This window comes from Buteo buteo, chromosome 6 (assembly GCF_964188355.1).
Source record: "Buteo buteo chromosome 6, bButBut1.hap1.1, whole genome shotgun sequence".
NCBI classification, from domain to species: Eukaryota; Metazoa; Chordata; class Aves; order Accipitriformes; family Accipitridae; genus Buteo; species Buteo buteo.
In genome coordinates this window covers 28,959,678-28,987,186 of record NC_134176.1, presented here as the reverse complement: position 1 = coordinate 28,987,186, position 27,509 = coordinate 28,959,678, and the positions used below count along the sequence as shown (strand labels likewise).

Genomic DNA, 27,509 nt, shown 5'->3' with positions numbered 1-27,509 from the left:
GTATCTACTTGGTGGTATATATTAACTCTTAAATACAGGATTTGTTTTTTCTTAAATCAGAAGATGATTCTTTTCCTCATTTTGCCATTTTCTATTGCAAAAAAGAAACTACATTCTTTGGAAAGTTTAAGTGTTATTAGGGACTGAAATCTGGCAAAAATAAATATAGATGTGGATTGTTTACAAATGTGGTGCACTCAGAAGTTCAAGGGAGCGCATGTGTGCTCCCTTTGGTAGCCCCATACTAGGAGATAAAATCATGTTCTGTTGTTGAACCAGAGCCCTCTTGGGTTTATTAATGGTTGAATCCATTATGTTCAGTCCTACTTAAAATGCAGCACTTGGATTAAAATTGTACATTAAGAATTTTTGTAATTTAAAAACTAGTTGTCATAATCATTGTGTTTTCCATTTTAAACAACAAAAGGATAGCTGAATAGTATAATTAAGCATTGTAGAAACATATACTAAAGAGACTGATGGCAGGAGAAATACTGTCCCCTTATAATAAACCAGTGTCATGTGTTTCATAGTGCTGTCCCTTGTTTCCAGTCAAGAAATACAGTATTACTGTGTCCTTGTGTTGATTAAAAACTGAACATAAGGCTTCTCTGGCCAAAGGAGGTTGACATACAGTATCTGGATATGTGGTTCCATATTGCTGAACATCAGTAGGACCTGACTTGGGTACCGTTTTCCAGTATTGCTCAATGTATTAAAGCTACTTCACGGAGTAGGATTAGTTTGTACTGAGCTGTTGCCTAACAGCCCTGTTCATATCACCCAAATGGTTCTGCTTTTCTCCACTACCTCTTCTCGCCTCATGTTTGCCATTCCTGCTTTGATCCCCGAGGTGCTCTGGGAAACCACCCAAACTTAGCCTGAGGAAGTAAGGGGAGGGCGGGGGGGGGGGGGGGGGGCAAGGAGGATTATTCCTTGGATGTGTTCCCTTGTTCCTGGTTGTTCTTGGTTTACTCTCCAAGCCATCTCCTTTATCCTGTTGGATTTGTGTGAAGTAGCTTCTCTCATGGTTTTATTTTGCCTTTTGAGACGCTTGAAAGAATGCTCCTTTTTTAAATTGAGGGGACTGGCAAAGCCTTGCTTGGCGAGGGTGAAGAGGTGTCCAGCTGGGCTTTGTCAGAAAGCAGAGGTTTCCATGAAGCTGAACTTAGAAGTGCTCCTAACATACCAAATTGGTTTTTAATTGTTGTGGGGGAACAATAGAAATAGACAGAACCTCTGTGTCTGCTGAGCCTCAGATCTTCCATACCTTTGTGTTACCACAAACATGTTAGAATATTCCGTGTCTGAGTTACTTCTGTCACATTGAAGTTCAGCTTGTCTTTTCACTCTTAAATGTTAAGGGGGCTTTTGTAGCTTCTTGCTTACAGCTACACAGCAGGCCCCTGTTTGTCTGTGCACTGTGTGAATGCTTTTTAACCTTGTAACCTCATTATGAAGGATTGTACAGAGCTTTGTCAATGCCATTATTTGCACCTGTGGCAACAAGCTTTTCCAGCACTTTTCTTGACTTCTTCAACTGAACAAACTCCAAAATGATTGTCGTTAGCCTGTCTGCCAACTGAGCACATAATCAACAAGCTAGAGGTGCTTTTGTGCAAGCAGGATAGCAGCTGGTTTTGCTTACACTTTTACCTTGGCAGGATGTTTTCCATACCCACTGCCAAAAATATATAGCATCTGGCTTTTTTCAGCCTGCTCAACTTGAGTTTCTGGCTTGACAGACGATTTCTTGCTGCACTGATTTTTAGAGGCTATGTGTCGCAGAGGAGTGATTTAGGATCCTTAAAGCATCTGTAAAAGTGCAACTTAACAGTTTGATGGCAAGGTTCACTCTTAACTACTTACTATATGGGAGAAATGTACAAAGGAAAATTGAGTTAGAATCGATTTAGAATGATTTGCACAGAGATTGGAGATACAAAAAGGTAAGGGACACTCTCCTGTTGAGTCATGAGGTTCAGAATGGACCCCTTTGCTTTCTAAACTCCTGATGGAACTTAGGTGCGGCTAGATCCAAACTTAGTCTCAGACCTGGTGAATGGTTTATATCTAAGAGATTCCAAGGGTAAGAAAAACCTCCCATTGAGTCATGAAGTTCAGAAAGGACCCCCTTGCTTTCTAAACTCCTTCTCAGAGAGGAGTCTAGGTGCGGCTGGATCCAATCTTAGTCCCAGACTTGGTCAGCGGTTTATGGCTAAGGGAATTATAAGTGCACAATCAATCCGTTATATCACTTAGTTAGGATTTCAAAGTTTAGCATGCTATTGATCACTTACTGATCCATCTGGGTGTCCAGTGTTAGTTCGCTCTGAACTTTGAGCCCTCAGTTTCCTGAAACAGACTCTCAGGCATCAAATCTTATAAGATAAATAATTCAATAGAGTGGTACAGCAGCAGGGTCAGCTCCACCAGGGTGTCTCTGGGAAGGGACCGACCTGAACAAAGAAATCCCTGGGCAATTATACCCTTACAGACTATTCACCCACCCCTCACGCGCTCTTCACGCTCGCTTTGCGCGCCTTCTGCACGCCCTCTGGTCTAGTAGTGATTCTGGTCTGAGATCTTCTGACCCCTTACCAGATTCCTTCACTGGCTCCAGAAAGGCTGTTCGTTATCTTGTTGAGTTGCAGGGGCTGTTGACAGTTGTAGCCTTGAAGCCTCCTTATCTCCTGAATTATGCTGGCTCTGGAGGCCCCTGTTTTGACTAAGTAGGTACATGTTTGGTAAATCTAAGTGCAGGTTTACAGCTTGCGGCTGAAGACTTCAGCAAATCTAGCTACTCGTGCTAAGTAAGTAAAGCTAAGCAAACAGCATACTGAATCACACAACATTATAACTCTAAGTGATTCATTCTATTTAAAACTTACTTATTTAAGCTAAACGACTAATACCTCTTAACACTGAGAGGCATCCCTGCTCAAGGGGAGAGTTGCCTGGTGTGCAGTCCAGTTGCCATGCAGGGAGAACTCAAACTGGGCTCATGCAACGATCTGTCACTGGTAAAAGATCTCATTGCTGGAGATCGCCGCCATGCAGCCATGCTGCCTAGCAGGGAGAGCTCGAAGAAGGCTCACTTAGGCTGTCATATTTATGGGATAAAGTGGTTGGCTCGTAGTCAAATTGCATACAATGGGAGAGGTATGCATGAGACTCCTTGTACCCACAACTTTCTTTGTTCTCGCTGTGTCGCTCTGATGCCTTGTGGGTTTCCTAGAGGAGTTCTTGGCTTGGCTACGGCTCAGGCCTTTACCTCCTGTGGAGCTTGTACCAAACTACTGCTAGTTTGGTTAAGGGGGGGGTTGAGTGCATCTGTCACACTGTGCTTCGAAGGCACTCAAGTCTAGTAGCTTGTGTACGTGCATACTGAGGCTATACTGACTAGTCTCTTAGCGGTATTATTTACAATAATATTGGTTGTCCTGTACAGATATTCAATAAATAAGATCACAGAAAATGGTTACTATCAAGCAGTTTTTAGCAACAAGTTATAAATACATACCTAACTGAGTGGAGCTAATGGATTTCATTTAATAAAAACTGACACTTTTAATTGCTACTTTCCACAAGGAAGGTACCTCTACAGAGATCTTTACTGGGGGGAGATACATAACAAAGAGCTTGCCTGAATACAACAGACTGTTAACCGTGAACATGTTTTAGTTCACTATGAGATTTGAGTTTGCCTTTTCACAAAAGTAAAAGCCTACTACTTTTTCCCCGTTAGATTGGAATCTGCTTTTCCCCTTCTCCTTTTTATTATGTGGCTTGTTGTTTGTTTGTTTAAAAGATACAGCCTCTTTCCTTATTGAAGAGGATAGCCTATGCATGCCCATTAATTTCTAAATTTTAAGTTCCTATGTGTAAGTATCTCAGATTGTGTGGAGGCTGCAGTACTTCCTCTGTGGTGGTGAATACACCATAGTCGTGCAAAGGGCAACCCCCCCCTCCTTGTCTTCCTGGCTCGTCCTTCCTAAAGAGTCCGTATCCCTCCGTTGCAGCACTCCAGTCATGCAAGCTGCCTAGTGCATCTCTGGGATCCCAACAAGATCTTACGCCTGCAGCTGCACACAGATCTCTAATTCCTTATGTTTACTTTGCATGCTGCCTGCCTTAGTGTGCAGGCACTTCGGAGAGACTTTCTCACTTACACGCAAAAGCTTGAGGTGACCCCACTTGAGCCCTGTTTTGTTCACCTTGTGTTCCTTGTTGTTGACATCACCCCAAGCCCTTTACTTATCAGCCCAGTCCATCACTCCCTCAGAGGGCTGCACTAATTTTCTCCGTCCTTCGTGGTTCTTGGTTTTGTTCAGGTGCAATTCCAAATGGTAATTCATATCTGCTTGTAAATACTTGGAAGCAGCCTCTTGCTCAGGGACCACTTTGAATGTTTGGTTTGGTTTTAAATATTCTTTTGCAGTTCTCTCATTATTATACTATGGTACGATAGTACCATAGAAGGACTACTTGGTTAACCCACTTCTCGGCCTGATGGAATTCAGAACATTATGGAAAGGTCTTTCCAGTTACAGGAGTTACCTTGGGATTGAGTTGGATGCTTGTCATTTCCCAAGTATGGGAGTGGGAAGCAAAAACCAGTGAAACAAATGTTCCCAGATGTAAACCATGGTTATATTTCTATCTTACGGTGATAACTTGCTTCATGTATGTCTGGTCTAGACTTACTTTAAAGCAAAAATACAGTGGTGGCTGGCAAACAGGAAACATTGCAGATCTTTCTTCTCAGTCTGTTTGAGCTTTTGCATGTATTACTATGTGCCATGAACATACAGCTATATGTATTCATACTACTCTTGTTCTTGCAGACAACGCTCACATGGGGGCCCTACTTGTGGTTTCACATGCTGCGAGTTGCCACATCAACCTTATCAGGTATTGCTTTATTTAATTCTTGGGTAAACCAGTAATGCAATATTGAAAGTCACTGTGACAGACTGTAAATCATCTTTGTAAGCTACTGGCCATTTTTTCAAAAGGATGAATGAACCTGTATTTTAATCTGTGGAGACGTACTCTCTTGTCTTAGGCACTCTTTTTTTTACTTTCAATCAACAACTCTTGAATGGAAGAACAAACAGAAAATACCCTTTTGCTGAACGCTTTTTTTTTTTTTCCCTTTTTCTCCATATGGAGATAGGGTGGTGTTGGCAAGGGAGTATATCATCTTTCTATAAAGTTTTGTATGGAACTGTTTTGTGTGATGTTATCTCAAAAGAATGCTGCTTGGAGTAACTAAACTGACAGTTTTTATGAAGAAGAAAACTGGAAATTATCCCAAGAACACACCTAGTTATGTGCTTTACAACAGACTTCTGACGTTACAAAATAAACAAAAATAAGACTATTGTCAAGAGTCTTAAACTCACTGCATAGAAGTTTATTTGAGCTGTGGACCTCATAAAATTTTGCAAAGTTTTAAAAATGCTTGTCCTAGTCTGTGTTCTTCCCAAGGTGGAAAGTATCTTTAATGGGTTTTTTTTGACAAATATTGTGGTTTCTGTTATTGTACATCTAATTTGGAGTATTATTTAAAACTATTGGTAGTCTACTCTATTAATTAACCTATCCTTATTTTTAGAAACACTTTAATGTACAGTGTAATTCTATTCCTTGTCGTATCTGTTCTTCATACGCAAAAGGTAGATAGTGCTTTCCTTTTTTCAGAAATCTTTTATGAATTTGAAGATTAGTACTTCCTTCTTCCCACTTGTTTTGCCTCTTACATTTGTAATTTGAACTGGTCTTTTGCACAGAGCTCTGGATGCCAGAATATCTATAAAATTAGTTATTGTGAATATCCATTGAAGCAGGCAATTGCTAACTTCTGACTTGTTTTCCCTGAAGATGACTAACTCATTTGCATCCTCAGGCCAGATTTTCAATTTGAAGTGCAATATATTTGACTTCTTGCTTGCCTTTACTCAATAACCAGTGCTGTAGCCATCATCATGGCAAAGAGACTGACTGACACAAGCCCACCTGTTCCATACTTTTGCCTGTACACCACCTGTTTTCGCAAAGCAGTGCTGCATGCAGCCTCCAGCTGGAAAACTGAGACAGCTGAAACCTAAATATTTTATTAATCCATTAGTATGCAACACAGAACATGGTTAAAACTGCTCCTGACTTGAAGTATGCATACATCAATAAATAACTCTCTAGTTTGCTGGTACCATTAGACTGAAGTGCCAGTGCAGCTAGTAGCCATGTATTTTTGTATAACCTTAATTTTCAGTTAAAGTTCAGTTAAAGGATTATCCTTTAACTGATCCCCTAGCAAAACAAACCTGGATCCAAAGCTGAAACTAGTAGAATTCAAACACACAGTACCACCATCTAGATGGTAATTGATTTCCATGTTCCTTTCCTTTTGTTCATTCTTTATCTTAAAGAACAACTATTAGTATATTGAGCTAATAATTATATATAAGTAGATTAGCCTAGCAGATTTTGGTTTTGTCTTTTGAGTGAAGTAGGACTATGGAAAACCGTTCAGAAAAGATGATGATACCATTTAAAAGAAAACTGTGCTTAAGAATTTTCTTCTAGATACTAATTGTATGTAAACCTCTCCATTTTTTAGTGTGTGATTTCCTTGGGGAAAAGATTGCATCTGTTCTGGGGATAAGCACACCAAAATACCAATATGCCATTGATGAGTATTACAGAATGAAGAGAGAGGTATGTGTGTGAGATAGGGTTCTTGCACTCCTTTTCTCCTAACTTGCCTTCCTTGGTATTTTAAAAAAAGAAAATTGTATTCCAGGATTAAAATGAAGTTTTAGAACCTCTGTTTCAGCTTGCCTTCAGTTTTCATTTGATGCATGATTAATGCTTGCTTATCCATCAGCCTTTTCTCACCAGCTCATCAGTCTTAGAACTGGCAGGGTCCTGACCACTGCTGTAGTTGTTTCTCTTGTACAATGCACTTTCAAGTCAACAGTGTGAGAAAGTTGGATGGAGCAGTTACTGGACACTGTAAAGAGGCAGCTGCTAGGAATATACTTTCCAACTCTAAAACTTGTTCAACAAAGTGTCGACCGTAAATTGAATGGGATGTTACCATTTGTTATAAACCATAACTGGAAATGACTGATAGGTAGCCAGTGCTTTACACAAAAAACCCTCAATAATCTTCATTTGGAAGAAATGGGAAACATATTTAAAGCTTTACTACTTACTTTTTATTTTTGATAGGTCTATATTATTAAGAGCTGAAAAAGCTGTAGAGAAGGTAGACCTATCACTGTTGCTATTGACTAAAACCTGCTTATCTAGACACGTGACTTTTTTCTGTGTTCATTTAACACAGTTTAATCCTTTGCTTTGGCAATTATTTTTTTTCTGTAATGGGAATTCTGGAATACACCTCATCTTATGATCAGCTAGCGACCATTTTCTAGTAGAACAAATGTCCTTGCCTTGTACTGGCCATGCTCTTATGGAAAGCCTTAAAGTGAATGTAAGTAAGTGGTAAACAGTAGCTTACGAATTATCTATTTTTAGGAGGAAGAGGAGGAACAGGAAAACAAGATGTCAGAAGAAGCAGAAAGACAGCATCGGGAACAGCAGAACAAGCCACAAGCTGAAGCTCCTGTCCAGACAGACCAGCCTGAAGCAACAGCATGCACTTCATTCGTGAATGTAAACTTTGAAAATGAGGGAGATTGCCAGTCCAGTGGGGAAAATAAACAAGATGTAGTTCCCGTCCCTCCTTAAGTGTAAAGCTCTGTATAATGTAGGAAATGGGAAGTGTCAGGTATCACAATCTGGCTATAAGAAGCAAGAAAAATAGGATTATACTTGTTCAGTGAAATACAACTTCTAGAATTCTTATTGATCAGGAGAGAGCTAGGCACTGTCTCTTCAGTCTGTCTGCCTAATAAAGGCTCAGGCATTCTGCCAAATTGGCCCTTCAGTTAAAATGAAAATTGCACTACAAACATTGATCTAAAATGGAATGTGTGAGCTAATTTCTGTGTAAAGCAAGTAAAAATGTCTTTTCTTTGAATTGCTGTGTCTCTAACACCTGTGGATTACAGATGCAGTTCTGTTTCCTACTTCTAAATGCCTATTTCTGATTTGCACATTGTTTGCAACTCAGCTCTCTATGAATAGATTAATAGGAATCAATATCCTGTAACTCACAAGTCATTATAATAGCGTCTGATTTCCCCTATTTATTGTCACTATTGTATGCATGTTTTTTTTTCTGTTGTTGTTTAAAACGAGATAATGTTAGATTTAATGTTAATTAGATTTAAGGGTCCACTGACTTTTTATTAAAAAAAACCAAACAACAAAACTTTAAAGGAGGCTGTAAACACCGTTAACTTATTAACAAGTACCAGCACTCTTGGAGGCTAATAGTGCTCAGCTGCTCCATTCAGTGCTGTAGCAAAGTACAGAACTTGCAACAGTGTAAGATGTTCTGGGAGTACTCCAAGTCCAAGAATTAAGAGACCCACCTGCTTGAATCCTTCACATGCTCTGAATGGTCCTGGGAAATAAACTGAAGTCTTGCTAAATTATACTGAATGCACTGGACACTGTTAATGGTACCAATCTAGAACTACGAAAACTTTTTTGGACATAGATTACCTGAGTCAGTGTGCTTGATTAACCTAAACAGACTATTTGTTTAATGTTAAATTACCAGTAAGGGATGTGCCATTGCAGATGTTTCCCCCTGCTTTAGCACAGAATACATAAATAACTATAAATCACAAAACCAAACTTAGCATTCTTCCTTTTTCTTAAATAAACAAAACACTTTGCTGCAATACTGCAACAACAGTAATTTTTATTTTTGCTTAAGTGAAAGGCAGGTAGCTCCACAGCTTTTAAGTAGCCTCAAATACGAGTTAGGGCTATTTTACTGCAATGACTGTCGTTCTACTTGCAGCTTGTAAAAGGTGAATGGTTTACTTTATGACAATCAGATGTTAGTGCCCCAGTCACTTTTTATAGAGAATTGTTCTAGATAAAGGAGCAGAGAATGTGCACTAGTTACCACGTGAAACATTACTTCTGTCCTTGAGATTTCTAAGTAAAATTTAAAAAATAGTCTTCAGTGAAATTTTGTGTTGGGTATCATCAGATGTCCCTGGCCTTGGTCCCACTACCAACTAAGGAGCCTGATGTAACATTAGAGGCCCAGTAACTTGGCTATTAGTTTCCAGAGATCAGTTATGTTTTTCAGACAACCCTCTGCCTGAACTAGTGTCCTGTAGAGCACAAACTCCTTCTCCTCTCATCTGTCCTTAGCATTGCAGCACTACGCTAAATCTTCTGAGGAGGATTCAGTCATCATCAGCTCTATTCCATCTGTTTTGATACTCTGTTCTTTGCGTCTTTTTGAATTGTAAGACAGGGTGCTGACAGCTGTGTAAAATCATTCCTTAGCCCTGAACATCTGTATGGGAGAGCTTGGTTCAACACCTGGGGAATACACAGAAAAACAGCTTGTTGGGAGTTCTTATACTGTCAAAGACAGAAAGCTTCACTCAGCTGAAGAGTAAAACCTTCACAGCTGGAAGATGCTTTGCTTTTCTGTCAAGAAATTAATGTCAGTTGTGTTGTTCCCCCTCCCCCCCTACTATCTGTTGCATCAGAAATGCTCTCACTGCCTTGGGTTTAACGTTGTATGAAATACTGTATTACTCACTGTGCCTTAACTTAATCCTTCCTTTTACAAACTATATGAAAGTGGTTACTTTCATAATAGTTTAAATTTTCTGTAAATGCATTAATTGGTTATTTTATATTTAATATAATTTTTGAACTGGAAGTTGGCTATGGCTTTTCATTTAAAACTGTGTGGTCTTTGAAACTTTATGCCTGCACAGAGGTGCATGGGCCTGTTCACTGTTTTCATCTTTACCAAGTCACACATCCTGGTGGAATATTCAAACACTGAAATTCAAAATGTCATACTACTCCCACCCCTTCCTTACAATCTCATGTAGTACTTGTTAACAAGCTCAGTGTGTTCAGCACTACCTCAAACTAATAAATAATGCAGGATTGCAACCACCTCTGGCCTGGAGCTACTGTAATTTTATCTGAAAGTTGAAACATTTCTACAGCTTTATTAGAGTTTCACTGCTTTAACTACTGCTGTAGCTCAGCTGTACAATTAAGTTAAATTACATAAAATACTTGCACAGGAGGTTAAGTAGGTGAAAGCCTTTATACAGGTGTTTGGCTTAGTTTTAGCTAGACCTAAAGGTAGTGTACTTTTATTTCTGTTAACCTCTTAAGAATTAGACAACTATTGAGTCAGTTCAGTAGTTATTTACTTATCCTTTCTGTTAGACACTTAAAGCTGGACACATACAGAGGAAAAAGGCCTAAACTCTTTACCTCTTACTGAAAACTTTTGCCTTTACAACAGAATGCTCAAGAGCACTATCATTACAGGAAGCCATACAGAATGCAGTGGGAGGCTTGGGATGGCTGAGTGGATACAGGCCACTGCTGAAGCCAGCAAGAACCACATCCTTACTTTCAGGGTAAATTCACATTTAGAATAGGGTATTTAAATAAGAACAGGGCTTGGTACACAGGGAAGAAGTCAAAAAATATTTATTAAAAAAAAAGATAATTTTTACCTTTTAAACAACATTTGCTTTTTTGGTTTCAGAAATTAGTTCTGTGATTCCTGTATATGTACCACATTTTATATTGGGGGGGAGTGGGGGAGGGAAGTAAAAAGGAAGAGGCATTGATTCAGGTAATGAATGTTTCCAGCTTTCAACACTTGGTGCATCAGATTGAACAGGAGCAGACTGTATCCATAGAGATATCTCAAAGTCACGTATCATCAACATCACCAGTGTTGTCATTATCACTTGCCACAAGGACCTCTCTGTTCTCGTATGTCCAGAACCCATTCAGATCAATTAGAATGCTGGTAACAGTGTCTCCTTGGCTGCTATTGATTAAGTCTTGAAGGGAGATTTTGTAAGGATCCTTAGGCTTCACCATATCAAAGATTTCATCCTATGAAAGAAAAGTCAAAAAACCCCACACATTAGTGAGCAGAATAATGGCTACTTTATACCACATACAGAATGATCTTTGGGTAACTAGTGCCACCCACACCGATTTACCAAAAAAAAAGCTGTTAAGTTCCAAACCATTCAAGATACAAAGCACAATAATTGGCTACAGATAGGAGCAGTGTGCTCAGCTCCCACATCTCAAATAAGAATTTGCTTTTCTGGGGAGGCTTTGCCCTCAAAATGGCAACATGAAACTCAGCTCGCTTGTATGAGCTAAGTTTTATAGAAGCTCTTGTACTTTTTCTCAAGTTCTAAAACTGCTAAATGTAAAGTAGGCAGTAATAGAGTTTTACAGACAGGATTTTTCAGCCACCAGTCCGCCCCCACCTCCGAGGTATGATCCTGAACCATAAAATAGACATACCAAGTATCTTCCAATGTAAGGCACAGCAACATGTATTTAACAGGTACTTTTGTCTATTAGTAAGGAAACTACTAGAATAGTTGCATACCAGATTTCTTACAGAGCAATTGCTGAACAGAAAGACATTTTCAAACCTGTGAGTAGGACAAGTCAGATCACGTCTACTATTCTGCAAGTAAATATACAACCTAGAAACTACGATACAAGTAAATTATGAAATGCTTATTCAAGTATTTCATGTAGTACTCTATTCAGTAAAACTAACCTTGACATCCTGAAAAGAAACTGGTTCTTGTCCATGGATTTTCATTTGTTCCTGAATAGCCTAGAAAAAAAAGAAAAGTTAGGAATAGGTAGTGCAGTGTTACACTGACACTGTATGAAACTTTTTTAATGCTTCTGCATTTTAAGCTGTATTGCCCTGTAACAAAGCATTCATGGTACAGCTTGCAATCAGTTCTCTTCCACAAGTGAGGCAGCGGTGAGTTAAGGCATAATCTGTGATGCGCATCTCTAGATTCACAGTTCTTAGTCAATATGGGAAGAATCTAACTTTCATTATGACCAGTGTTTGAATGCTCTGCAAAGGGGATATGAAAACACTTGAATATTATCACTCAACACTCAAAACTTAAGATAGTAATACACTCAAACCAAAAGATTCAGTTTTCTGACAAAATCTGAAATACAGACTAGGGAAAGAGAGAAAGGAAAAGACCAACCATCAGACAGACAAAGCAGTATGGCTACTCACACTTCCAACTACTTTGAAAATGGAACCTGTATTCTGGTTGATTAAATAATAATGTGAGGAAGACAATGTATTTGTCTATTTGAGCATCTGTCCATGCATGGAAGAGTTCTCCCAGTTCAGGCTGTTAAGTGGGCATTTCTCATTTTGAGCAAAATAGTATTCCCTACTGTTAGTTCTTTTAATGTGGTACTATTTAAATAGCTGTATCACCAAACCTCTGCCTGCAGATAACAACTACGAACAAAACTGTTTCTTTCACTAGCACAAGCTGCATAGCCTTGTCAGCACAGCTGTATCAGCATAGCCTCTGTAGGGGCAGACCTACCCACACTTACGCTAGCAGAAAAGCAGTTATTCAGAAAGTCAAAAGGAACTGTTCCGATTTCAAGGAAAACTTAGAACATTCCATTTCCAAAAGTTTAAAGGAGGGAGACATTTTAGAGTATGATCAAGCATCTGCTGTGTTCGAGGAATCTTTTCAGTAACTAAACCATAGAGTAAATACGTAACTGGAGACACGCACAAAAATAGCTATGCCACAGCAGCTTATGCAGAATTACCTCGTTAAACTGCTTTCATATTAGATCACTTATGTACTATGACGACACTAAAATTCATGTTTTTGTAAAACGTAAAACTGTAAATTAACACCCTCTATTAAAATTAGAGTCGGAGACAGTTGATACGGCTCCCGGCCTCCCTGAATCCTACTGCCATGTGAACAGAAGTGGAGAAAGTAGTGGGAATTGTGAGCTGTAAAAGCAGGGAGAGAAGACGAGTCCTTGCTTCATTTCTCTGGGATCCTTAGTATTGCCAAGTCCTGGCCCAAGAGCTGCCCATCAAGCGTACAACACAGCTACAACTACTAAACAAAGTTCACGATGAAGTTCGAAAGGCACATGCAAAAGTCCTGCCTGCACCTGCAGCAGAATAACCCTATGTAGCAGTATGCTCCAGCGGCCAGCTGGCTAGAAGCAGCCTGGCAGGAAAGGTGCTGGAGGTCTCAGTGCACAAGAAGGTGAACAAGAATCTGCAGGGTGCCCTTGTAGGGATGAAGGCAGATAAATACTGGGCTGCACAAGCATAGCTAGCAGGTTCGGGGAGGTGATTATTCCTCCTGACTCAACATTTGGACACAGTACTCCAGATGCAGCCTCACAGCTTTGGGGTCCCCTTTATGAGACACCGACAAACCAGTGGGAACCCACTGGAGGGCTACCAGGATGCTTGGGGGCCTAAAGCACAGCACAGCTGAGAGGAGAGGCTTGAGATTAATTCACCTGGAGAACAGAAGGCTGAGGTGGCAGGGGAAGTCTAATTACTCTCTTCAACTACCTAGCAGGTGGTTAGAGACAACACAGCAAGACTCTTCTTGGAGACACACAGTGAAAGGGTAATAGGCAGCGGACACCAGCTGCAGCGAAAGGCATTCCAACTAGACAAAGATGGGACAAAGGATGAGGGGAGAAAAGTCTTCTCAGTAAGGGTAGTCAGACACCAGAACACATTGCCCAAAGAGGCTGTAGCGTCTCCCTCCTTGGAGATACCCAAAACTTGCCTGGACAAGGCCCTGAGCAACTCGACCTAACCATGAAACTGGCCCTGCCCTGAGCAGGTGGTGGGAGCAGGTGACCTCCAAAGGTCCATTCCACCCTAAATTATTAGAAAAGGTCTTCCAGATAAGAAGCCTTATTTTTACAAAATGATACGGTTGTAGTTACCGTCGAAGTTCATGTTCAGCTGGAGACTTACAACAATACAGAAATAATGTGGATATAAGATTATGGCTTGAGCAGGCCTGAATGCTTTACTTAATGAGCTGAATGATGTACCTTGTTCATCATACTTTGAGCATATGGCTAAGAACAATGACATTGTTTAGTTTTACAGTTATAATACAAAGATTCCCATGAAGAAAACTGAAGTGCTTGTCCCTGTGTCTGAACAGATATCACTGAAGAGATCTTGTACATTAAAAAAAAAAAAAAAAATCACACTCATAACTCAGCCTAAACCATCCACAGCAAAAATACTATTTTACTACATGACATTCCCCTTCCCAAGACACCTCAGGTATCTATTAAAAAAAGACAAAACAACAAAACATCCACCCCGCCCCAAAACCAAAACCACCACAAGCCAGAAGAAAAAAAACCCCACTCACACACAAACCACAATTTGGAGGAAGACTTTTTAAGTCCTGGGTTAAAATTAACAGCAACTAAAAAAAAAAAAATTTAAGCTTATTTTAAATCTCTTCTGGGAGAACACATGAAAATGTGTAATATGAAAAATGCAAGAAGCTTTTTGCAATCAATACACTGAATGAAAAATCCCATATCTGTACAGGCCCATCACTGCATTTCATTATTTTAATTTCTTCTACTGATTTTTAGGATTACAGTGGAAATTAAAATCATGGGCAATAACCAATTAGAACCATCAAAAGAGATTTTAATAGGTAATTATTAGGCAATTTTAGGACAACTTAAATTAAAAAACCACCAAAACAGAAAATATTTTTCCTAAACGAAATCAAAACAGTTAATTTCAACTGCAGATAAAATGTTGAAAATACCTTTTGAATTCTTTCCAAGTTTTGGAATATTTTTAATATTTTAAATCTTCTTACAAGTAGTTACTAGCCTCCCAGTGGGTATTAGTAATTTAAAGTGATTCCCTGCAGATCTGCATGCAGAAGCACAGAGGCTATAACACTATAAACACAGAAAATGGCCTACCTGTATAAAGAGACTTACCCTAAAGAAATAATTAAGGGAAAAGACATTCAGGTATCCTTTGTTCTCTATATCAAGCAGTTTGAAAATATATTGCAGAGCTGCAGGCTCCTTTCTGTTTTCTAATGCAAGCACAAAGTCCAGGTAGGTTTTATAGTCCTAAAAAGTAGATACAATCATGTTTATTACAGTCATCTTTCTAAATTGATTTTGCAAGCAGGAACTTTGTAATTGGCAGCTATTTCATTGTAGGGGATCAGTCTATTTTCTGAAAAAGACAACATGAAATAGAAAATGGCAGCTACCACCAACATGAACAGAAAAGTTAGTTTTTAATGACTGCTGCTGATAGGAAATCCTGCCATTTTAGAGGTAAAATAGGATTCCAAGCATACCTTCAAGTTAAACATGCTATATATACTTTAAAACAATGTTTAATACATCTTTAGACTGCTGAATATACCCAGCTAGTGAAAAAAAGCCATATAAAACATTTTCATTACCACAAATTAAACATCCAGTGGCAGTAAGCCTACCATTACCAAATGGTGAACTATATGGCTAATTAAAGTATATAATCTTTGGACCAGAGTAGGTAGTTTGGCAAATCACGTGGTAGAAGCATTAGTGGACACCACAAATACGTACCACACTTTTCTTTTTCACTAGTACTGATTCTTGGTTTCCCGATCAAGATACAGTTGTGACAAGGACAGAAATCCTTCAAGTCCTATGTATATAACAACCCTGTCTACCTTAAACACCAGAGTTGTACTGCTGTTCAGAGGGAGCTTGACAGCCTGGAAAAATGGGCTGACAGGATGCTCATCAAGTTCAACAAAGGAAATGCAAAATCCTGCATTTGGGGAGGAAGAACCCCCATGCATCAGACATGCTGGGGGCTGACTTGTCAGAAAGCAGCTTTGCACAGATGAACCTGGGAGTTCTGATGGGCAACAAAATTGAACACGCACCAGCAACATGCCCTTGCAGCAAAGGCTGCTGACAGCATCCTGAGCTGCAATAGCAAGAGCTTTGCTGGCAAGTCAAGGAAGGTGATCCTTCTCTACTCAGCACTGCTTAGACCCCATCTGAGCACCGGGTCCTGCTCTGGTCTCCCCCGCACAAGAGAGAGATGGACTTACTGCAGCAAGCCCAGCAAGGGGCAACTAAGAGGATCCCTCATCACCTCAGTGATTCTGTGATTCTACAAAAAACTGCTAAGGTGACAGAAGGACCATAAAATGAATTTGTAATTTATCACTTTCAGAGTTTAGTCATCTGAATGCAGACAAGAGTAGCAATACATTAAGTAAAGCTTTCAAAATAAATATAGATAAAAGGTTTTATTTTAACTCTAATTTAGTTAGATTTTGCATTTTTTCACAGCTATGGAAAGCTTACAACAAAAAACACTGTTGTCTTCATGAAGAAGTGGACAGGTTAGCCGACTTGCACTAGTCTCAAGTGTGCCACTTGTCTTCGGTTCTCTTTAAAGAATTACATGTAACTAAAAACCACTGCTACATCTATACATTTTTTCAACATGCACTTTATGCTATTGAATCTATGAGAAGCTTTATCCTAGGCTGTCTGGATTTTCTATCACCTCTGCTTTTCAAAACAAGCAACTTGTCTTTAAGCCACACTGTGATCACCTTGCTGTTAAGAAAATTAATTTTCTAATCTGTTGCATGGTCATTTGTGTGCACAATAATAAACAAAGGTTACTTTACCTCAAGCTACTTTTTATTTCAAAGATACTGATTATGACACCTTTCCGGTTTCAATAAGCCAAAGCTTTTATATTGTGAATGAAGTGAAAATATGCACTTACCATTTCACCATCATAAGTTAAGCATTCCTGAAACACACGATCCAAAAATATGTTGGTGAGAGTCCCTGTTCCATACCGGGACAGTTCTTCTTTGCTAAGCATGCCATTGTGATCTTTATCAAGGTTTAAGTACTGGCCTAGGGAGAAGATATAGAGGGCAAAACACAATATACCTATGTCAGCAAAGGACTGTTTCAATAGAGAAAGAAAATCTAGCACTTCTTTAACATTTATTTAATTTTCATCATAAAGTTAATGCAGTTAAGTAGGAAGATGCTAGATCCACAATAATATTCATAGAGCACCATAAATGAGCACAGAACGTGGGGAGAGGGGAAGCGGGATTCCCATAACGAGGTGTTAATAGTTCTACCCTAAGGTAATGGCTCAAAAAGTAAAGACTGTGTATACAGAGAAAGGAGCAGAAGGCTAAGAATATCTTCTTTTAAACAGATCTGCTGTAAGCATGAAAAAAGAGCTAAAAGTGATGCAAAAGCATGAATAGAACAGTCAAAAGAAAAGGCTACAGAGGAATCTTGTACCCTGTGCAATAAGCACAAAAATGACAGAGGATAAAACCCTCGTAAAGAGCAACAGTGGAGAACTGAAACTATAAAGAAAGTCAGGAAGATACACTGAAAGGATGGCTACAGGAGTTGAAAACACAAGTTACCAGGAGGATTTAGTGAGAAAAAAACAGGGGAAAAATAACACTAAGAATATAACTAAGTCATAGGAGGCAGAAAGGAGGGGAAAAGAAAGAAAAAAAAAAAGCATTCACGTATAAAGGAACCTACCATAAACTCTTAAGGCAGAAGGAGCAGAAAACCAATTTGTTTCCTGACTTTCTTTAGAAAGTTCTTCATCCCTTAACTAAGTGAAAAATAAAGTTAGAATTCAGAAAGAGTAAATTAAAATATAATAGTATATGCTAAGAGATCTTTACCTCCAGTAAGTCATCCAGGAAGCTGCAAGCTAAAATATCCTGTATCTTTATCTTCCCTGCAGCAAGAAAAGGAAACATTTTAACAGTTGCCCAGACAACATACCCATTTTACTGTTCTCATTTAGGTGATTCTACTTAAGAAAGAAGTGTTCCGAGCAGAAAAAAAAAGCCTTCTTAAAAAAAAACGAAGCCAAACACACCCAACTTCTAACATCAAGGATAAGGCTGTAATTTAAGAGATAAAATAAAAATAGCTTTTAAATGACTGAATAAAACTAGCTTGATATTGGCAGAAGAGGAATTGCCCTGAAGCCTTAAAAGCCAGAAAACTAGATAAAAAAAATAATGCAAGTCTTCAATATCAACTCAATATGTAAAATAAAAAATGCAAAGAAACCATGCTTAAAACATTTGTTGGAATAAGAGAGTCTCTTAAGTGATGTGGTATTTTTACATCTTCAGAAACTACAGATGTGACACAAAGCTAAGGTGGCAGAATGCACTTCTGCTGGTGTAGCTTTGGCTGGTGCACAGACACTGCACAAGTAGCTGTGCAAAATAATGGCATTGTAACTTCACACACACCCTCCCTACCTGTTTATAATTACCTCTGCCAAAGGCTACTGCCCACACGATTCTGACATCTTTGAGTGGCACAGCTAGATCTTGAAAAACACATGCAGTTTGTGACTTAAATCAAGGCCATACAAAAAAGCAAACTGTTGTCCAAGGGAGCTACATCTGTAATAAGAACTAGCAGCCATAACTGCAAACCTTTTCTAACGAGTTTACATGGTGCACACAAATTTAATCACAGGAGAAGCACATTACAGTAAGCATGCTTGAGCATTTCCACAGTTCTGTGAATGTCCTGCCAAGCAGTTCTGTCATTAGCTGCTGTGTTTTCTATCCACACTAAACACTTATAAAATTAGCTACTGCTAATGATGCATTACGATGAAACAGGATCTTATTTGTCAGTTTCTGTGAGATAACCCTATAGTACCACAACTGATGGGTATCTCATAGGAATTCATTAGCTGTAGATTATTAGACCCATGTAAAGACTCACAGTCTTCAGTAGAGATTAATCTTCAAATACAAGATTGCTGAACAAAAGCCTACAAAAGACAACTACATATTACTTTGAAAACACAAGTAGCTTCAGTGGAAACATTTTAAAAGTGAAAATAACTCCCACATATTTAGAATTTTGAAAACATGGACTTACCTGTTCTGAGAGGATCCAGAAAGAAGAAAAACTTTCTAACTGCTGTGCAGACATAGAAGGAGTAAAAAGATTTTTCTAAACCATCCAGTTGTGGCAAAGTAGGGATGAGTTCCAAAATATAGTTTTCTAAATCCTGCAGAATTAGGAAAGAAAAGAAAACAAGCTTTAAACACTACTATTGTTGCATGTTTGCTATATTTCACTCTGGCTTTCAAGTATATTTTGATAAAAATACAATCCTGCAACAACACAGGAAAGAACATGAAAGCAGGCAAAAAAGCTGCTGTCTCTGTGCAAGAAAACCTCGGTCATTTACATACACATGCAATGCCATGACTGAAACGGTCTACAAATAAAGCAGAATGTGAAAGTAAATTATATTTACATGTAAGTATAAATGCATTCAACTGTACCTTTTTCAAATACCAATGCAAACCTCCTAATTGGATTATCCTATTGCTAGATATGATTTAATAGATCTTTTTGAGTGGTAACTAGAACCTTCTTATTTATAATATTAACTCCTGTTAGAAGAGGAGAATAATTCTTGAGACCCACTCTAGCCATCCTTTTTTGTGATTTCTACTATATCCTACTAAATCTAGTAAAGTGCTAATGACATGAAACCTTGATACCTACAGTCTCTTTTTCAGAGAATTACCCCTATGTTAAAAATGCTAGCAGCGCTCTCACCAACAAATCTCTAGAATATAGAGATTGTTATTTATCCAAATGAATGTGCCCCCCCAATCTAGATTTTGATACAAGCTTTTATGAGATAAGGCTGGAAGAAAATTGGAGCCTTTCTGATGCTCTGTTGTTTGAGTAAAGACAGACATTAAGTTAATCAAGAATTTACTTACTGATTCTCTGAGGTAGCCCTGTCCTGCCACGTCATATAAACTGAGGCCTATTCTTGTCTGATGAAGCCATACTGTAAAACAGAAACAGAATTACAATGCAAGAAACCTAGGGGGTTTTTGAGGCCTCACCAAAATTTCAAGTTATTCCAAAGGCCACAAGGCACTGTTGGATGTTAAATGCCTCTCTCTGTTTCACACTTTTCTGAGATTTAAGCAAAGCCACGATATGTACCAGCCCTGCTTAGAAATGCTGTTACAGTCTCTAAGTTGCTAAGAGTCACTGGTGATATATGGTACGCTGTGGCCAAGACTACCTTATAATAACTAGATGTGAGAAACGGCTGAGCAGACACCACATTTTATCTGGTACATGGAATCACATGGATTCGTTCTGTCTCGCTGACCTAGAGATATGTGTAGCAGCACATTTTCACTGCATTAAAACCAGCTGTACAACGTTGTATACAGATTGCTGGTCAGATTGCTACAGCCCCTTGTGCAGTACAAGACGCTGCAGCTACAGCCAAAGGTCCTGCCCTCACTTCTGAGTTACAACAGGAGAATCAGAATAGGACAAGCATCTATTTTTTCAATGAGAAGGTGCATTAATCAGACAATCTACAGGACAACTTGCTTGAGGCCATTGTTACAGCACAGTAACAGAGATCGAGTACAGATTAGGCATGGAAACTATTATTCACACACTCCACGTTAAATTTAACTTCCATTTTATGAAGAAACAGTTTAAAACTTCCTCTTATGAAATATGAGCTGTGCTTATATCAACGTTCATCTCTTCAAGATAAGTGTCAAGGTGGACCAAGTATCAGAGATGACAGAGGTTACATGGTGAAGCTTTTTTTTTGCTGGCTGAAGTTTAAAGGTAAGTGCATCATACACCCTGAAGCGATTTAAGACACTTTTACCAGGCTTGACTTGTCTGGACAAAGCCAACAGACTCCACCACCTTTTCTCCTGAAGGGGGAGCGTTACTGGAGGCAGATAGTGCTTTGGGAAATGCTTCACCATTATTAAGTTATTAAGTACACCATTCTCTCTTCCTCTCCCAAAAGGACTGTGTAGATCATTAAGAAAGAGGAAGAAGGCTGTAATCCATGGAGCATAGGAAATCCTCCAGCTGGAGGTAGGAAGCAGAAAGACAAAATGCTACAGTTCAGCACAAGTATGTGATTACGTGCAGCTATTCCTAAAACTTTAATAAAGAAAAACCCCAAAAGGTCATTAATGAGTTCAGCTGGTTAGAGAATACCATCACACACCCGAGGCACAGCAGTTTAAGATGTTTTAAGCTCAGGGCAATATAGCCTCTCCCCTGCTGCAGCACCACTCTGGAAGCTGACTGCTCCGCTGCATGAGCTGCATCAAAACAAGGTGAAATGTGGGACTGCACTGCCCCAACTTGGATAAGCTCAAGCAGCTGCAGATTAACTCCCTTCATCATGTTACTTTCCTCTCCCTTCAGTGCCACACTGAAGGACACTTAGCAGTAAACACAGATGGAAATCACTAATTCCAATCTGAAGTATTAACTGAAAGTTCCTACAGGTATTTGTCTTTTCTTCCTTGAATATCTGGCCTGGTCTTTAGCTCTCATACAGAACGCTGTAAAACAGACAATAGAAATGAGCTCAGCTACTGCACAGATATGCTACTGGGCTAACTTTATAAGACAATTCCAATGCTGTAAGCTAGCAAAAACAAGGATCCTTATTCAACTGACCCAAGAGGGACTTGCAGACAAATGCTACGATGGGACCTTATGTTGGCCAGACTCTGAAAATGAAATTGACTGAGATGGGACATGCCAAACGGCTTGTTGTCTCTAAATTTGGTGGGTTTTTTTGTTTTTGTTTGAGTTTTTTGTTGTTGCTGGGGTTTTTTTTTTTGTTTGTGTTTGTTTTGGTTTTTTGTTTTTTTTTTTTAGAAAAAAGGTATCACCATGAATAAAGACTTAAAACTTCTGGATTAAACAAATGAAATAAAGAGCTCTGAAAGAACCTCTGTTGTGTCCATGCGGGTAAGCCTTTTTGAAATGCATACAATTTTTACAGACTGCTTCACAAGTCTCCTGTCCTGCAACTTTTGGGTTTGCTGTTCGTTGCAAATGGGCCTATCATTCCTTTCTTGCATACTCTGCATGTCTACTCACCAGGTTTCCTGCTCAAAACATCTCTCATCCCTTGCACCACATTTTAAATTAAACAAGCTGAGCTGCTCATGGGAAAGGTGCCATTGTCCCCTCCTGAAGGCTCTACAAGACCCAAGAACCAGTAGCCAGGGGACAAGGCAATGAGGCAACCTTCCTTTTTGCTAGCCACCCTCATCTTTTTAAACAAGATCTAATACAGATTAAAAAAAAAAAAAAATTGCATTTTTCAGCCCAAGTATTTATTTATAATAAAAAATACCTGAAAATATGGCAGGGCTATAGCAAAAAGCACAAGAACATAGCCACATATTTGACAAGCACATTAGAAAACACAGATAACACCACTCCGTAAAAGGAAAAACAGCAAACGAAGCCGTCTGCCAGACAGTCTAATCACAATGGTTAGGATCACACTCTCTACATAACTTTACTATTTTGCTCTTCACAGTACTGCCTGAATAAAGGAAATCAGAATGACAATATATATAACGAAAGAGATCAATGGCTGAGAGGAGAGGTGTATTTCAGAGGCAGGGTGAACTCCCACCTCCTAGTAACTGGAAAAACTCCCAAACCTCCAGGAAAACAGCATTAGCAATCAAGGGCTAGATCTCACTGCTGTTGAAGAGAACAGCAAGTAATTAATAAAGTTTAAAATAGCCTTGAAAATAAAACAACTTCTCATTAACACAGAAGAAGCATCAACTAACCTTTTCGCATGACATAATTGAAAAACTGCATGATAGATATCCTCCCATAAGGATCGTTATGGAGTAATTTAGCAAAGATCTTAGCTGTGAAGAACTGCCTGTAAAACATAAACACAAAGCTACTTCTATACATCTGATTACACTGCACTGACAGACCCAGTTACAGTATCCAAAACTTACAGATACTTCAAAATACTGTTTTAACAATATAGAATATGTTCTGTATATTCCAAGACGTTCATTTGCTACACTACACCCATCAAGTGGGATCCTACCAAGTAACAATGGTAAATGCAATAAAAAGCAGGTGCCTTTACTGCTCATGAGACTCTTCAGTGATGTGGGAGTTTTGAGAGCTTTCATTCTATTTAATTCCTCTTTAGTACAGTATGTTTGGTAGCTTCCAATCTTCTGCAACGATATGCACATAGAAGGAACTACCAGTACTGACAACTAATCTGCTTCTGCCCAAAATTCAGTCACAAAGTTATGTGCACAACAGCAGACTCCAGCAGGAGCATAAAGAAGGAATATTCAGTGTATGCTGTACACAGAACATCTGGTAGGAAATTTTCCAACAGAAGATATTTGGAAAGCTTGAACAGTATCACTGGAGACATGATTTCCTCTTCAAATACAAAATGTGCTGTTTACTGGCCACTAATATCACAAAAATTCTCAGGCTGATAAGAATTTCTTCAAAAGTACGCAGCACCCCTCTTGCAGACATCTCTATCAAAAGTTCCCTCAGAGATGTAGGGCAGTACCCCTTTGCAAGGACGCAAAGCAACTACTAGGTCATCAATAACTGCATGGACGTGATTTTATCTCACCACTAAACTGTTTCCATCTATTTTAGCGACTGAAAGGTTTAGCCAAAGTAAGCATATACAAGAGAAGAAAGCCTTACTTGCATTTAGGTCCAGCTTTTTCACCAACTTTCAAGAAGTTCTCATAGTTGATCATTGCTTCTTCCCCAATCATTGGTGATGTCTGATGTTTGTCCAGTAGAAACCACAGATTCTTAAAAGGCATTTATATTTGGTTAAGAAGAGATCTCTCTAGAAATGTCAACGTGCTTAAGACAGAGCATCTAAGAAATGCAGCAAAAATGTGGTTTTGCTGCAAGATTATCTCAGTTAATCAGTACACATTGTCAGTTCAGCCAGAAAAGCAAGCAAGCGATATTTCTACTGCTCTAAACTGGTGTTAAACACACACACAGTCTCTCTCTCTCTCACTCACTAGGATTTCTAGGGTCACATCCCTCTTGTCTTTGCACTGCAGTAAACTCAACCATCTCTGGAGTCTCTCTCAGTGATACATAAACAGAACTTATTTCTTCTTCTGGGCCCACTAGGGAAATTGTTGGAATGTGCTGGAAAACCAGAAGCCATTTATTTAGTCCTCATATACATTATAACGAGGAAGCATTACACTGACATTACCAGCCCAAGACTGTGCAGCACTTCAGCTTTAGCTACTCCTTCACAACCAGCCAACACGCCCGAACACAAAGCACCTTACCACAAGATTCTGTGGACAGACAGGAGATAATCAAATGCTGCAGAAAGAGGAAATCTTGTCAGAAGCCATTACGAGACATACAGAAAACATTTTCTTACCTGCAGCTCTTCATTATCCAACAGCTCTCTACTTTTCCTTTGCAGAAAGACTGCTCTAGATTCTTCTCTTAATTTCTGAAGCAAGACTTCATCTTCAGCTGGCAGCTAGGAACAGTGTGGCATTTCAATTTTCTGTACAGTGCTACCATTCAAAAACTATTCATCTAGTGAGTACTCTTAGGTAGTCCTGTCTCTCACGCTGTGATGAAGCTGTTTACTTGACAGAAAATAACCACCTATCTACCAGAATGCTGTATGGTACCTGCTCCTTCTACAGGGGTATCACTTGCATACTGCCTCAAACTATTTCAATATTGAAATATTTATTTAAAGCAGGACATCTTTAACATGAGAGACAGAGACCTACCCCATACCTGATAACCCATCTAGAAAGCACTTTCCCACAGTTGCAGGATAGGAGGGTTCATACATAAAAGACATTTACTATTGTGTTTTTACTCAGGAGAGAGCAGCACTTTATTTTGTGGTAGGCTTGGCTCTCAAAAGTGTGAATATCTACTAGACTTGTTTTGGCCAACAAAACAGATGAAAGAACACTTAGTATGAAAGTTCCGCCAATGTCTACATACAAAACTGTAGAGCATTACCAGAACTTGGATGGTTGCATATGTATTCATCAACTAAAACATAGGTACTCGAGAACTTAATTGGCAGAAACTTATGATCCTAAGGAATACAGGACCACGCGAGATTAGATAGCAGCTGAGTGGTCAAGTTGACAAACGCCAGCCACAAGTTCATGATGTTGAACTTGTGCTCCCATATTCCCCCATCCCAATCTGATTCATCTCACACACAAGACGTTGGACCAAGCATTTCTGCTGGATGATGCAAGCAACAGAGCTATCTTTAGTCTGTAAGACCAATGACCCACCATTTTCACAAAGCAGCATCCCATCGTGTCTAAACAGAAATAGGAACATATGTATTTATAACACTGGTATGTCAAAATTTAGTTAAAACAGGAAGTTTCTCCAAAGGAGAAAGAGGACTTCCTATCTTAAGTAAACAGCCAAGCCTACTGCCTGGTTAGTAAACTATTTAATGGCCTTCGATTAGATGCTTAGTAATTATTTGAAACTGCTGACAATCCACAACTGTACAAAACAAAAAATTACGCTTAGTGATCCACATAATTCAGATTTCGATCTGCTTAAGCTTCTGAAGCTGAAGCGTCCCTTTGAATAAGTGCAACTGTCTTTATAACACAGAAGGGCCTCTTGTTGAAGTTTATCTGGATACCCTACTTACCCTGTAGTAAAATCGTGGTATGTTTGTATACGAGGTACTGCCACTTTTTCTTCCTCCTTTCCATTCCACGTAATATTTTGTGAACAATTCCATTTCCTCATCTTTTAGCTCTTGTTCGCTCTTTTTGGCTGATTAAGACAGAAAAGAATTTTCGTGTTGTCCTCCAAACAGAGTTTTAACGTAACAAGGAGCTTGAAAAAAAGCAGTTAACGTTCTGCGGCTCGCACAGCTACGCTGACGTTCAGCGACGCAAATATGAGGTGGAAACGCACGGAGCACAGGCCCATCACGCCACTCGGACAACGGAGGAGTGGAGTCCGCCCCGCTCCGGTCCACCCGAGCGTCCGCAGAGGGCCGCTCCCGGCAGCTGCGCGGCCCCCGCTGCGCCTGTCCCGGCGGCGGCGGTCCCGCCCGGCAGCGGCAGCGCTGCTCCAGACGCTGCCGGCCGCCAGCAGCGCCGCAAACTCACCCTTCGCGCCCGGACGCGCCGGGGCGAGCTCCCTCGGGGGGCTCGCCTGCCAACGGAGAGCGACCGGCCGGAGCCGTCGGGGGGGTCTGCGCCGCAGACGGCCCGGCCCCTGCAGCACCGGCGCGCCCGCGGCTCCGCGCCGCCCCTCACCCCGACAACACGGGCGCTTCTTTCCGCGCGGAGCCGCTCCGACGCCTGCCCGGCCCCCGCGGCAGCCTGCACGCGGGGAACGGGAGCGACACCGGGCACGCCGAGGCTCGCCCCGCCAGGCCTGACCCCGCACCCCCTCCGCTACTGCGGGCGCCGGCGGCCGCGCTCACCCACGGGGGGCACCTTCCCCGCACCGCTCCCGCGCCAGCCGCCGCCCCGCGCCGAGGAGTGCCCCCGGTCTCCGTCCCGGTCCCGGGGCACTCACGGGCGCGGCGGGCGGCCAGGCGGCCCCGCAGGCTCCGCTTCCAGTCCATGTACCCCGCCCCCCCTCCGGCGCCACCGCCGGCGGCCGCCCCGCGCGCCCGGCGGCACGTGACCGCCGCAGCCGGCGCGCTCCGGCCGGCAGGCCCCGCGCGCATGCGCGATGCTCTGCCCGGCGCGGCTGCCCCTCGGAGCGCCGTGCCCGCAACCGACATGGCGGAGGAATCCCCCCCACCCCCCATCCGCCCTAGCGCGGGATCACGTGCCGGCCAGCCCGGTGAGACGCGATTGGCTCCAAGTCCAGGCGCGGGCCCGGCCGCGCTTCCGGGCTGGCGGGAGGCGAGCGCCCTGGCCGCCGCGTGGTCGCCTCTGCTGTAAGCGCCTCCCTGCCGGCGCCTCGCAGCGCCGAGATGCCCATGGCCGCGCACCGAGCGAGGTGGGCCCGTCCCGGAGGGGTAAGGGCTCAGACCGCGCCGGGACCGCGCTTCGTTACGCTCTGGCGGAGTAAAGTGCGGGGGGGGGGGGGGAGAGAGACTGTTTCCCGGCGGGGAGCGCGCTGCTGCGGGCCGGGCCGCGTTGCACTCTGGGAGTTGTAGTTTACGGGGGCGCGGCGGGGGCGGCACGCGGGGCACCGAGCGAGGGACGTGGGGCCCTGCGGGGGCCTCCTCATGAGCCGCGCCGGCTGCCCGCCCGGCTGACGGTGAAACCCCGGTACTTACTTTTAGAACTTCACGTTTACGTGGGATTTCACTGGAATTACTGCCAGCGGTGTTGCTCTTCCTCTTTGGCAGCGGCGTTACCCAGGGTTTACGATTGGGGAAACCAGTTAAACGGAAGTTTGTCACAGGTCGAAAGGTAGGAGGGGGCCAACGTAGGAATCCCGTGCTAGGACTGCCTGAGGGATCAGGCCTGAAATTGTCGAGGTACCTTGAACCTGGTGTTTGCTAGCATGCAAATGTAAACGTGACAGGAAAGCACAGAGCAGCTCGCGATGTTGTGGTGTTATTTTTA

The 27,509-nt window shown here is 41.1% G+C and overlaps 3 protein-coding genes across 15 annotated transcripts in view; 2 read left to right on the top strand and 1 right to left on the bottom strand.

The window, feature by feature from the left end:
* Positions 1–9,832, top strand: part of LOC142032109 (signal recognition particle subunit SRP54) — a 39,192-nt gene extending 29,360 nt beyond the window's left edge. Inside the window, exons 3-5 of one of the 2 annotated variants that reach the window (XM_075030283.1) lie at positions 4,848–4,914; positions 6,626–6,723; positions 7,549–9,832. In XM_075030283.1, the coding sequence (XP_074886384.1) occupies positions 4,848–4,914; positions 6,626–6,723; positions 7,549–7,761 (378 nt within the window). In that variant the 3' untranslated portion in view covers positions 7,762–9,832. The remainder of the gene's footprint in view (positions 1–4,847; positions 4,915–6,625; positions 6,724–7,548) is intronic. The other variant, XM_075030284.1, reaches the window with a different exon arrangement.
* A 782-nt stretch (positions 9,833–10,614) lies between these two features.
* PPP2R3C (protein phosphatase 2 regulatory subunit B''gamma) lies at positions 10,615–27,310 on the bottom strand. Of its 5 annotated transcripts, none has more exons than XM_075030288.1 (14): positions 27,218–27,310; positions 25,619–25,746; positions 24,347–24,451; positions 23,632–23,744; positions 22,722–22,819; positions 19,842–19,912; positions 18,979–19,111; positions 18,356–18,412; positions 17,748–17,803; positions 17,599–17,674; positions 16,802–16,938; positions 14,986–15,123; positions 11,738–11,797; positions 10,615–11,046 (listed from the first exon to the last, which is right to left on the bottom strand). In XM_075030288.1, the coding sequence occupies exons 2-14, from the start codon at positions 25,709–25,711 to the stop codon at positions 10,858–10,860; spliced, it is 1,326 nt and encodes a 441-aa protein (XP_074886389.1). In that variant the 5' UTR covers positions 25,712–25,746; positions 27,218–27,310; the 3' UTR covers positions 10,615–10,857. The 5 variants fall into 5 exon arrangements, with proteins under 5 accessions (XP_074886389.1, XP_074886387.1, XP_074886388.1 ...); XM_075030286.1 differs by lacking the exon at positions 27,218–27,310 and adding an exon at positions 26,503–26,638; XM_075030287.1 differs by lacking the exon at positions 27,218–27,310 and adding an exon at positions 26,408–26,527.
* PRORP (protein only RNase P catalytic subunit) overlaps positions 26,795–27,509 on the top strand; it is a 54,647-nt gene continuing 53,932 nt past the window's right edge. For 2 of the 8 annotated variants that reach the window (XM_075030280.1, XM_075030281.1), the window contains exon 1: positions 26,795–26,953. The gene's annotated coding sequence lies outside the window, so the exon portion shown is untranslated. Of the gene's footprint in view, positions 26,954–27,102; positions 27,422–27,509 lie in introns of those variants that run through there. The other 6 variants (XM_075030279.1, XM_075030273.1, XM_075030277.1 and 3 more) reach the window with 5 other exon arrangements.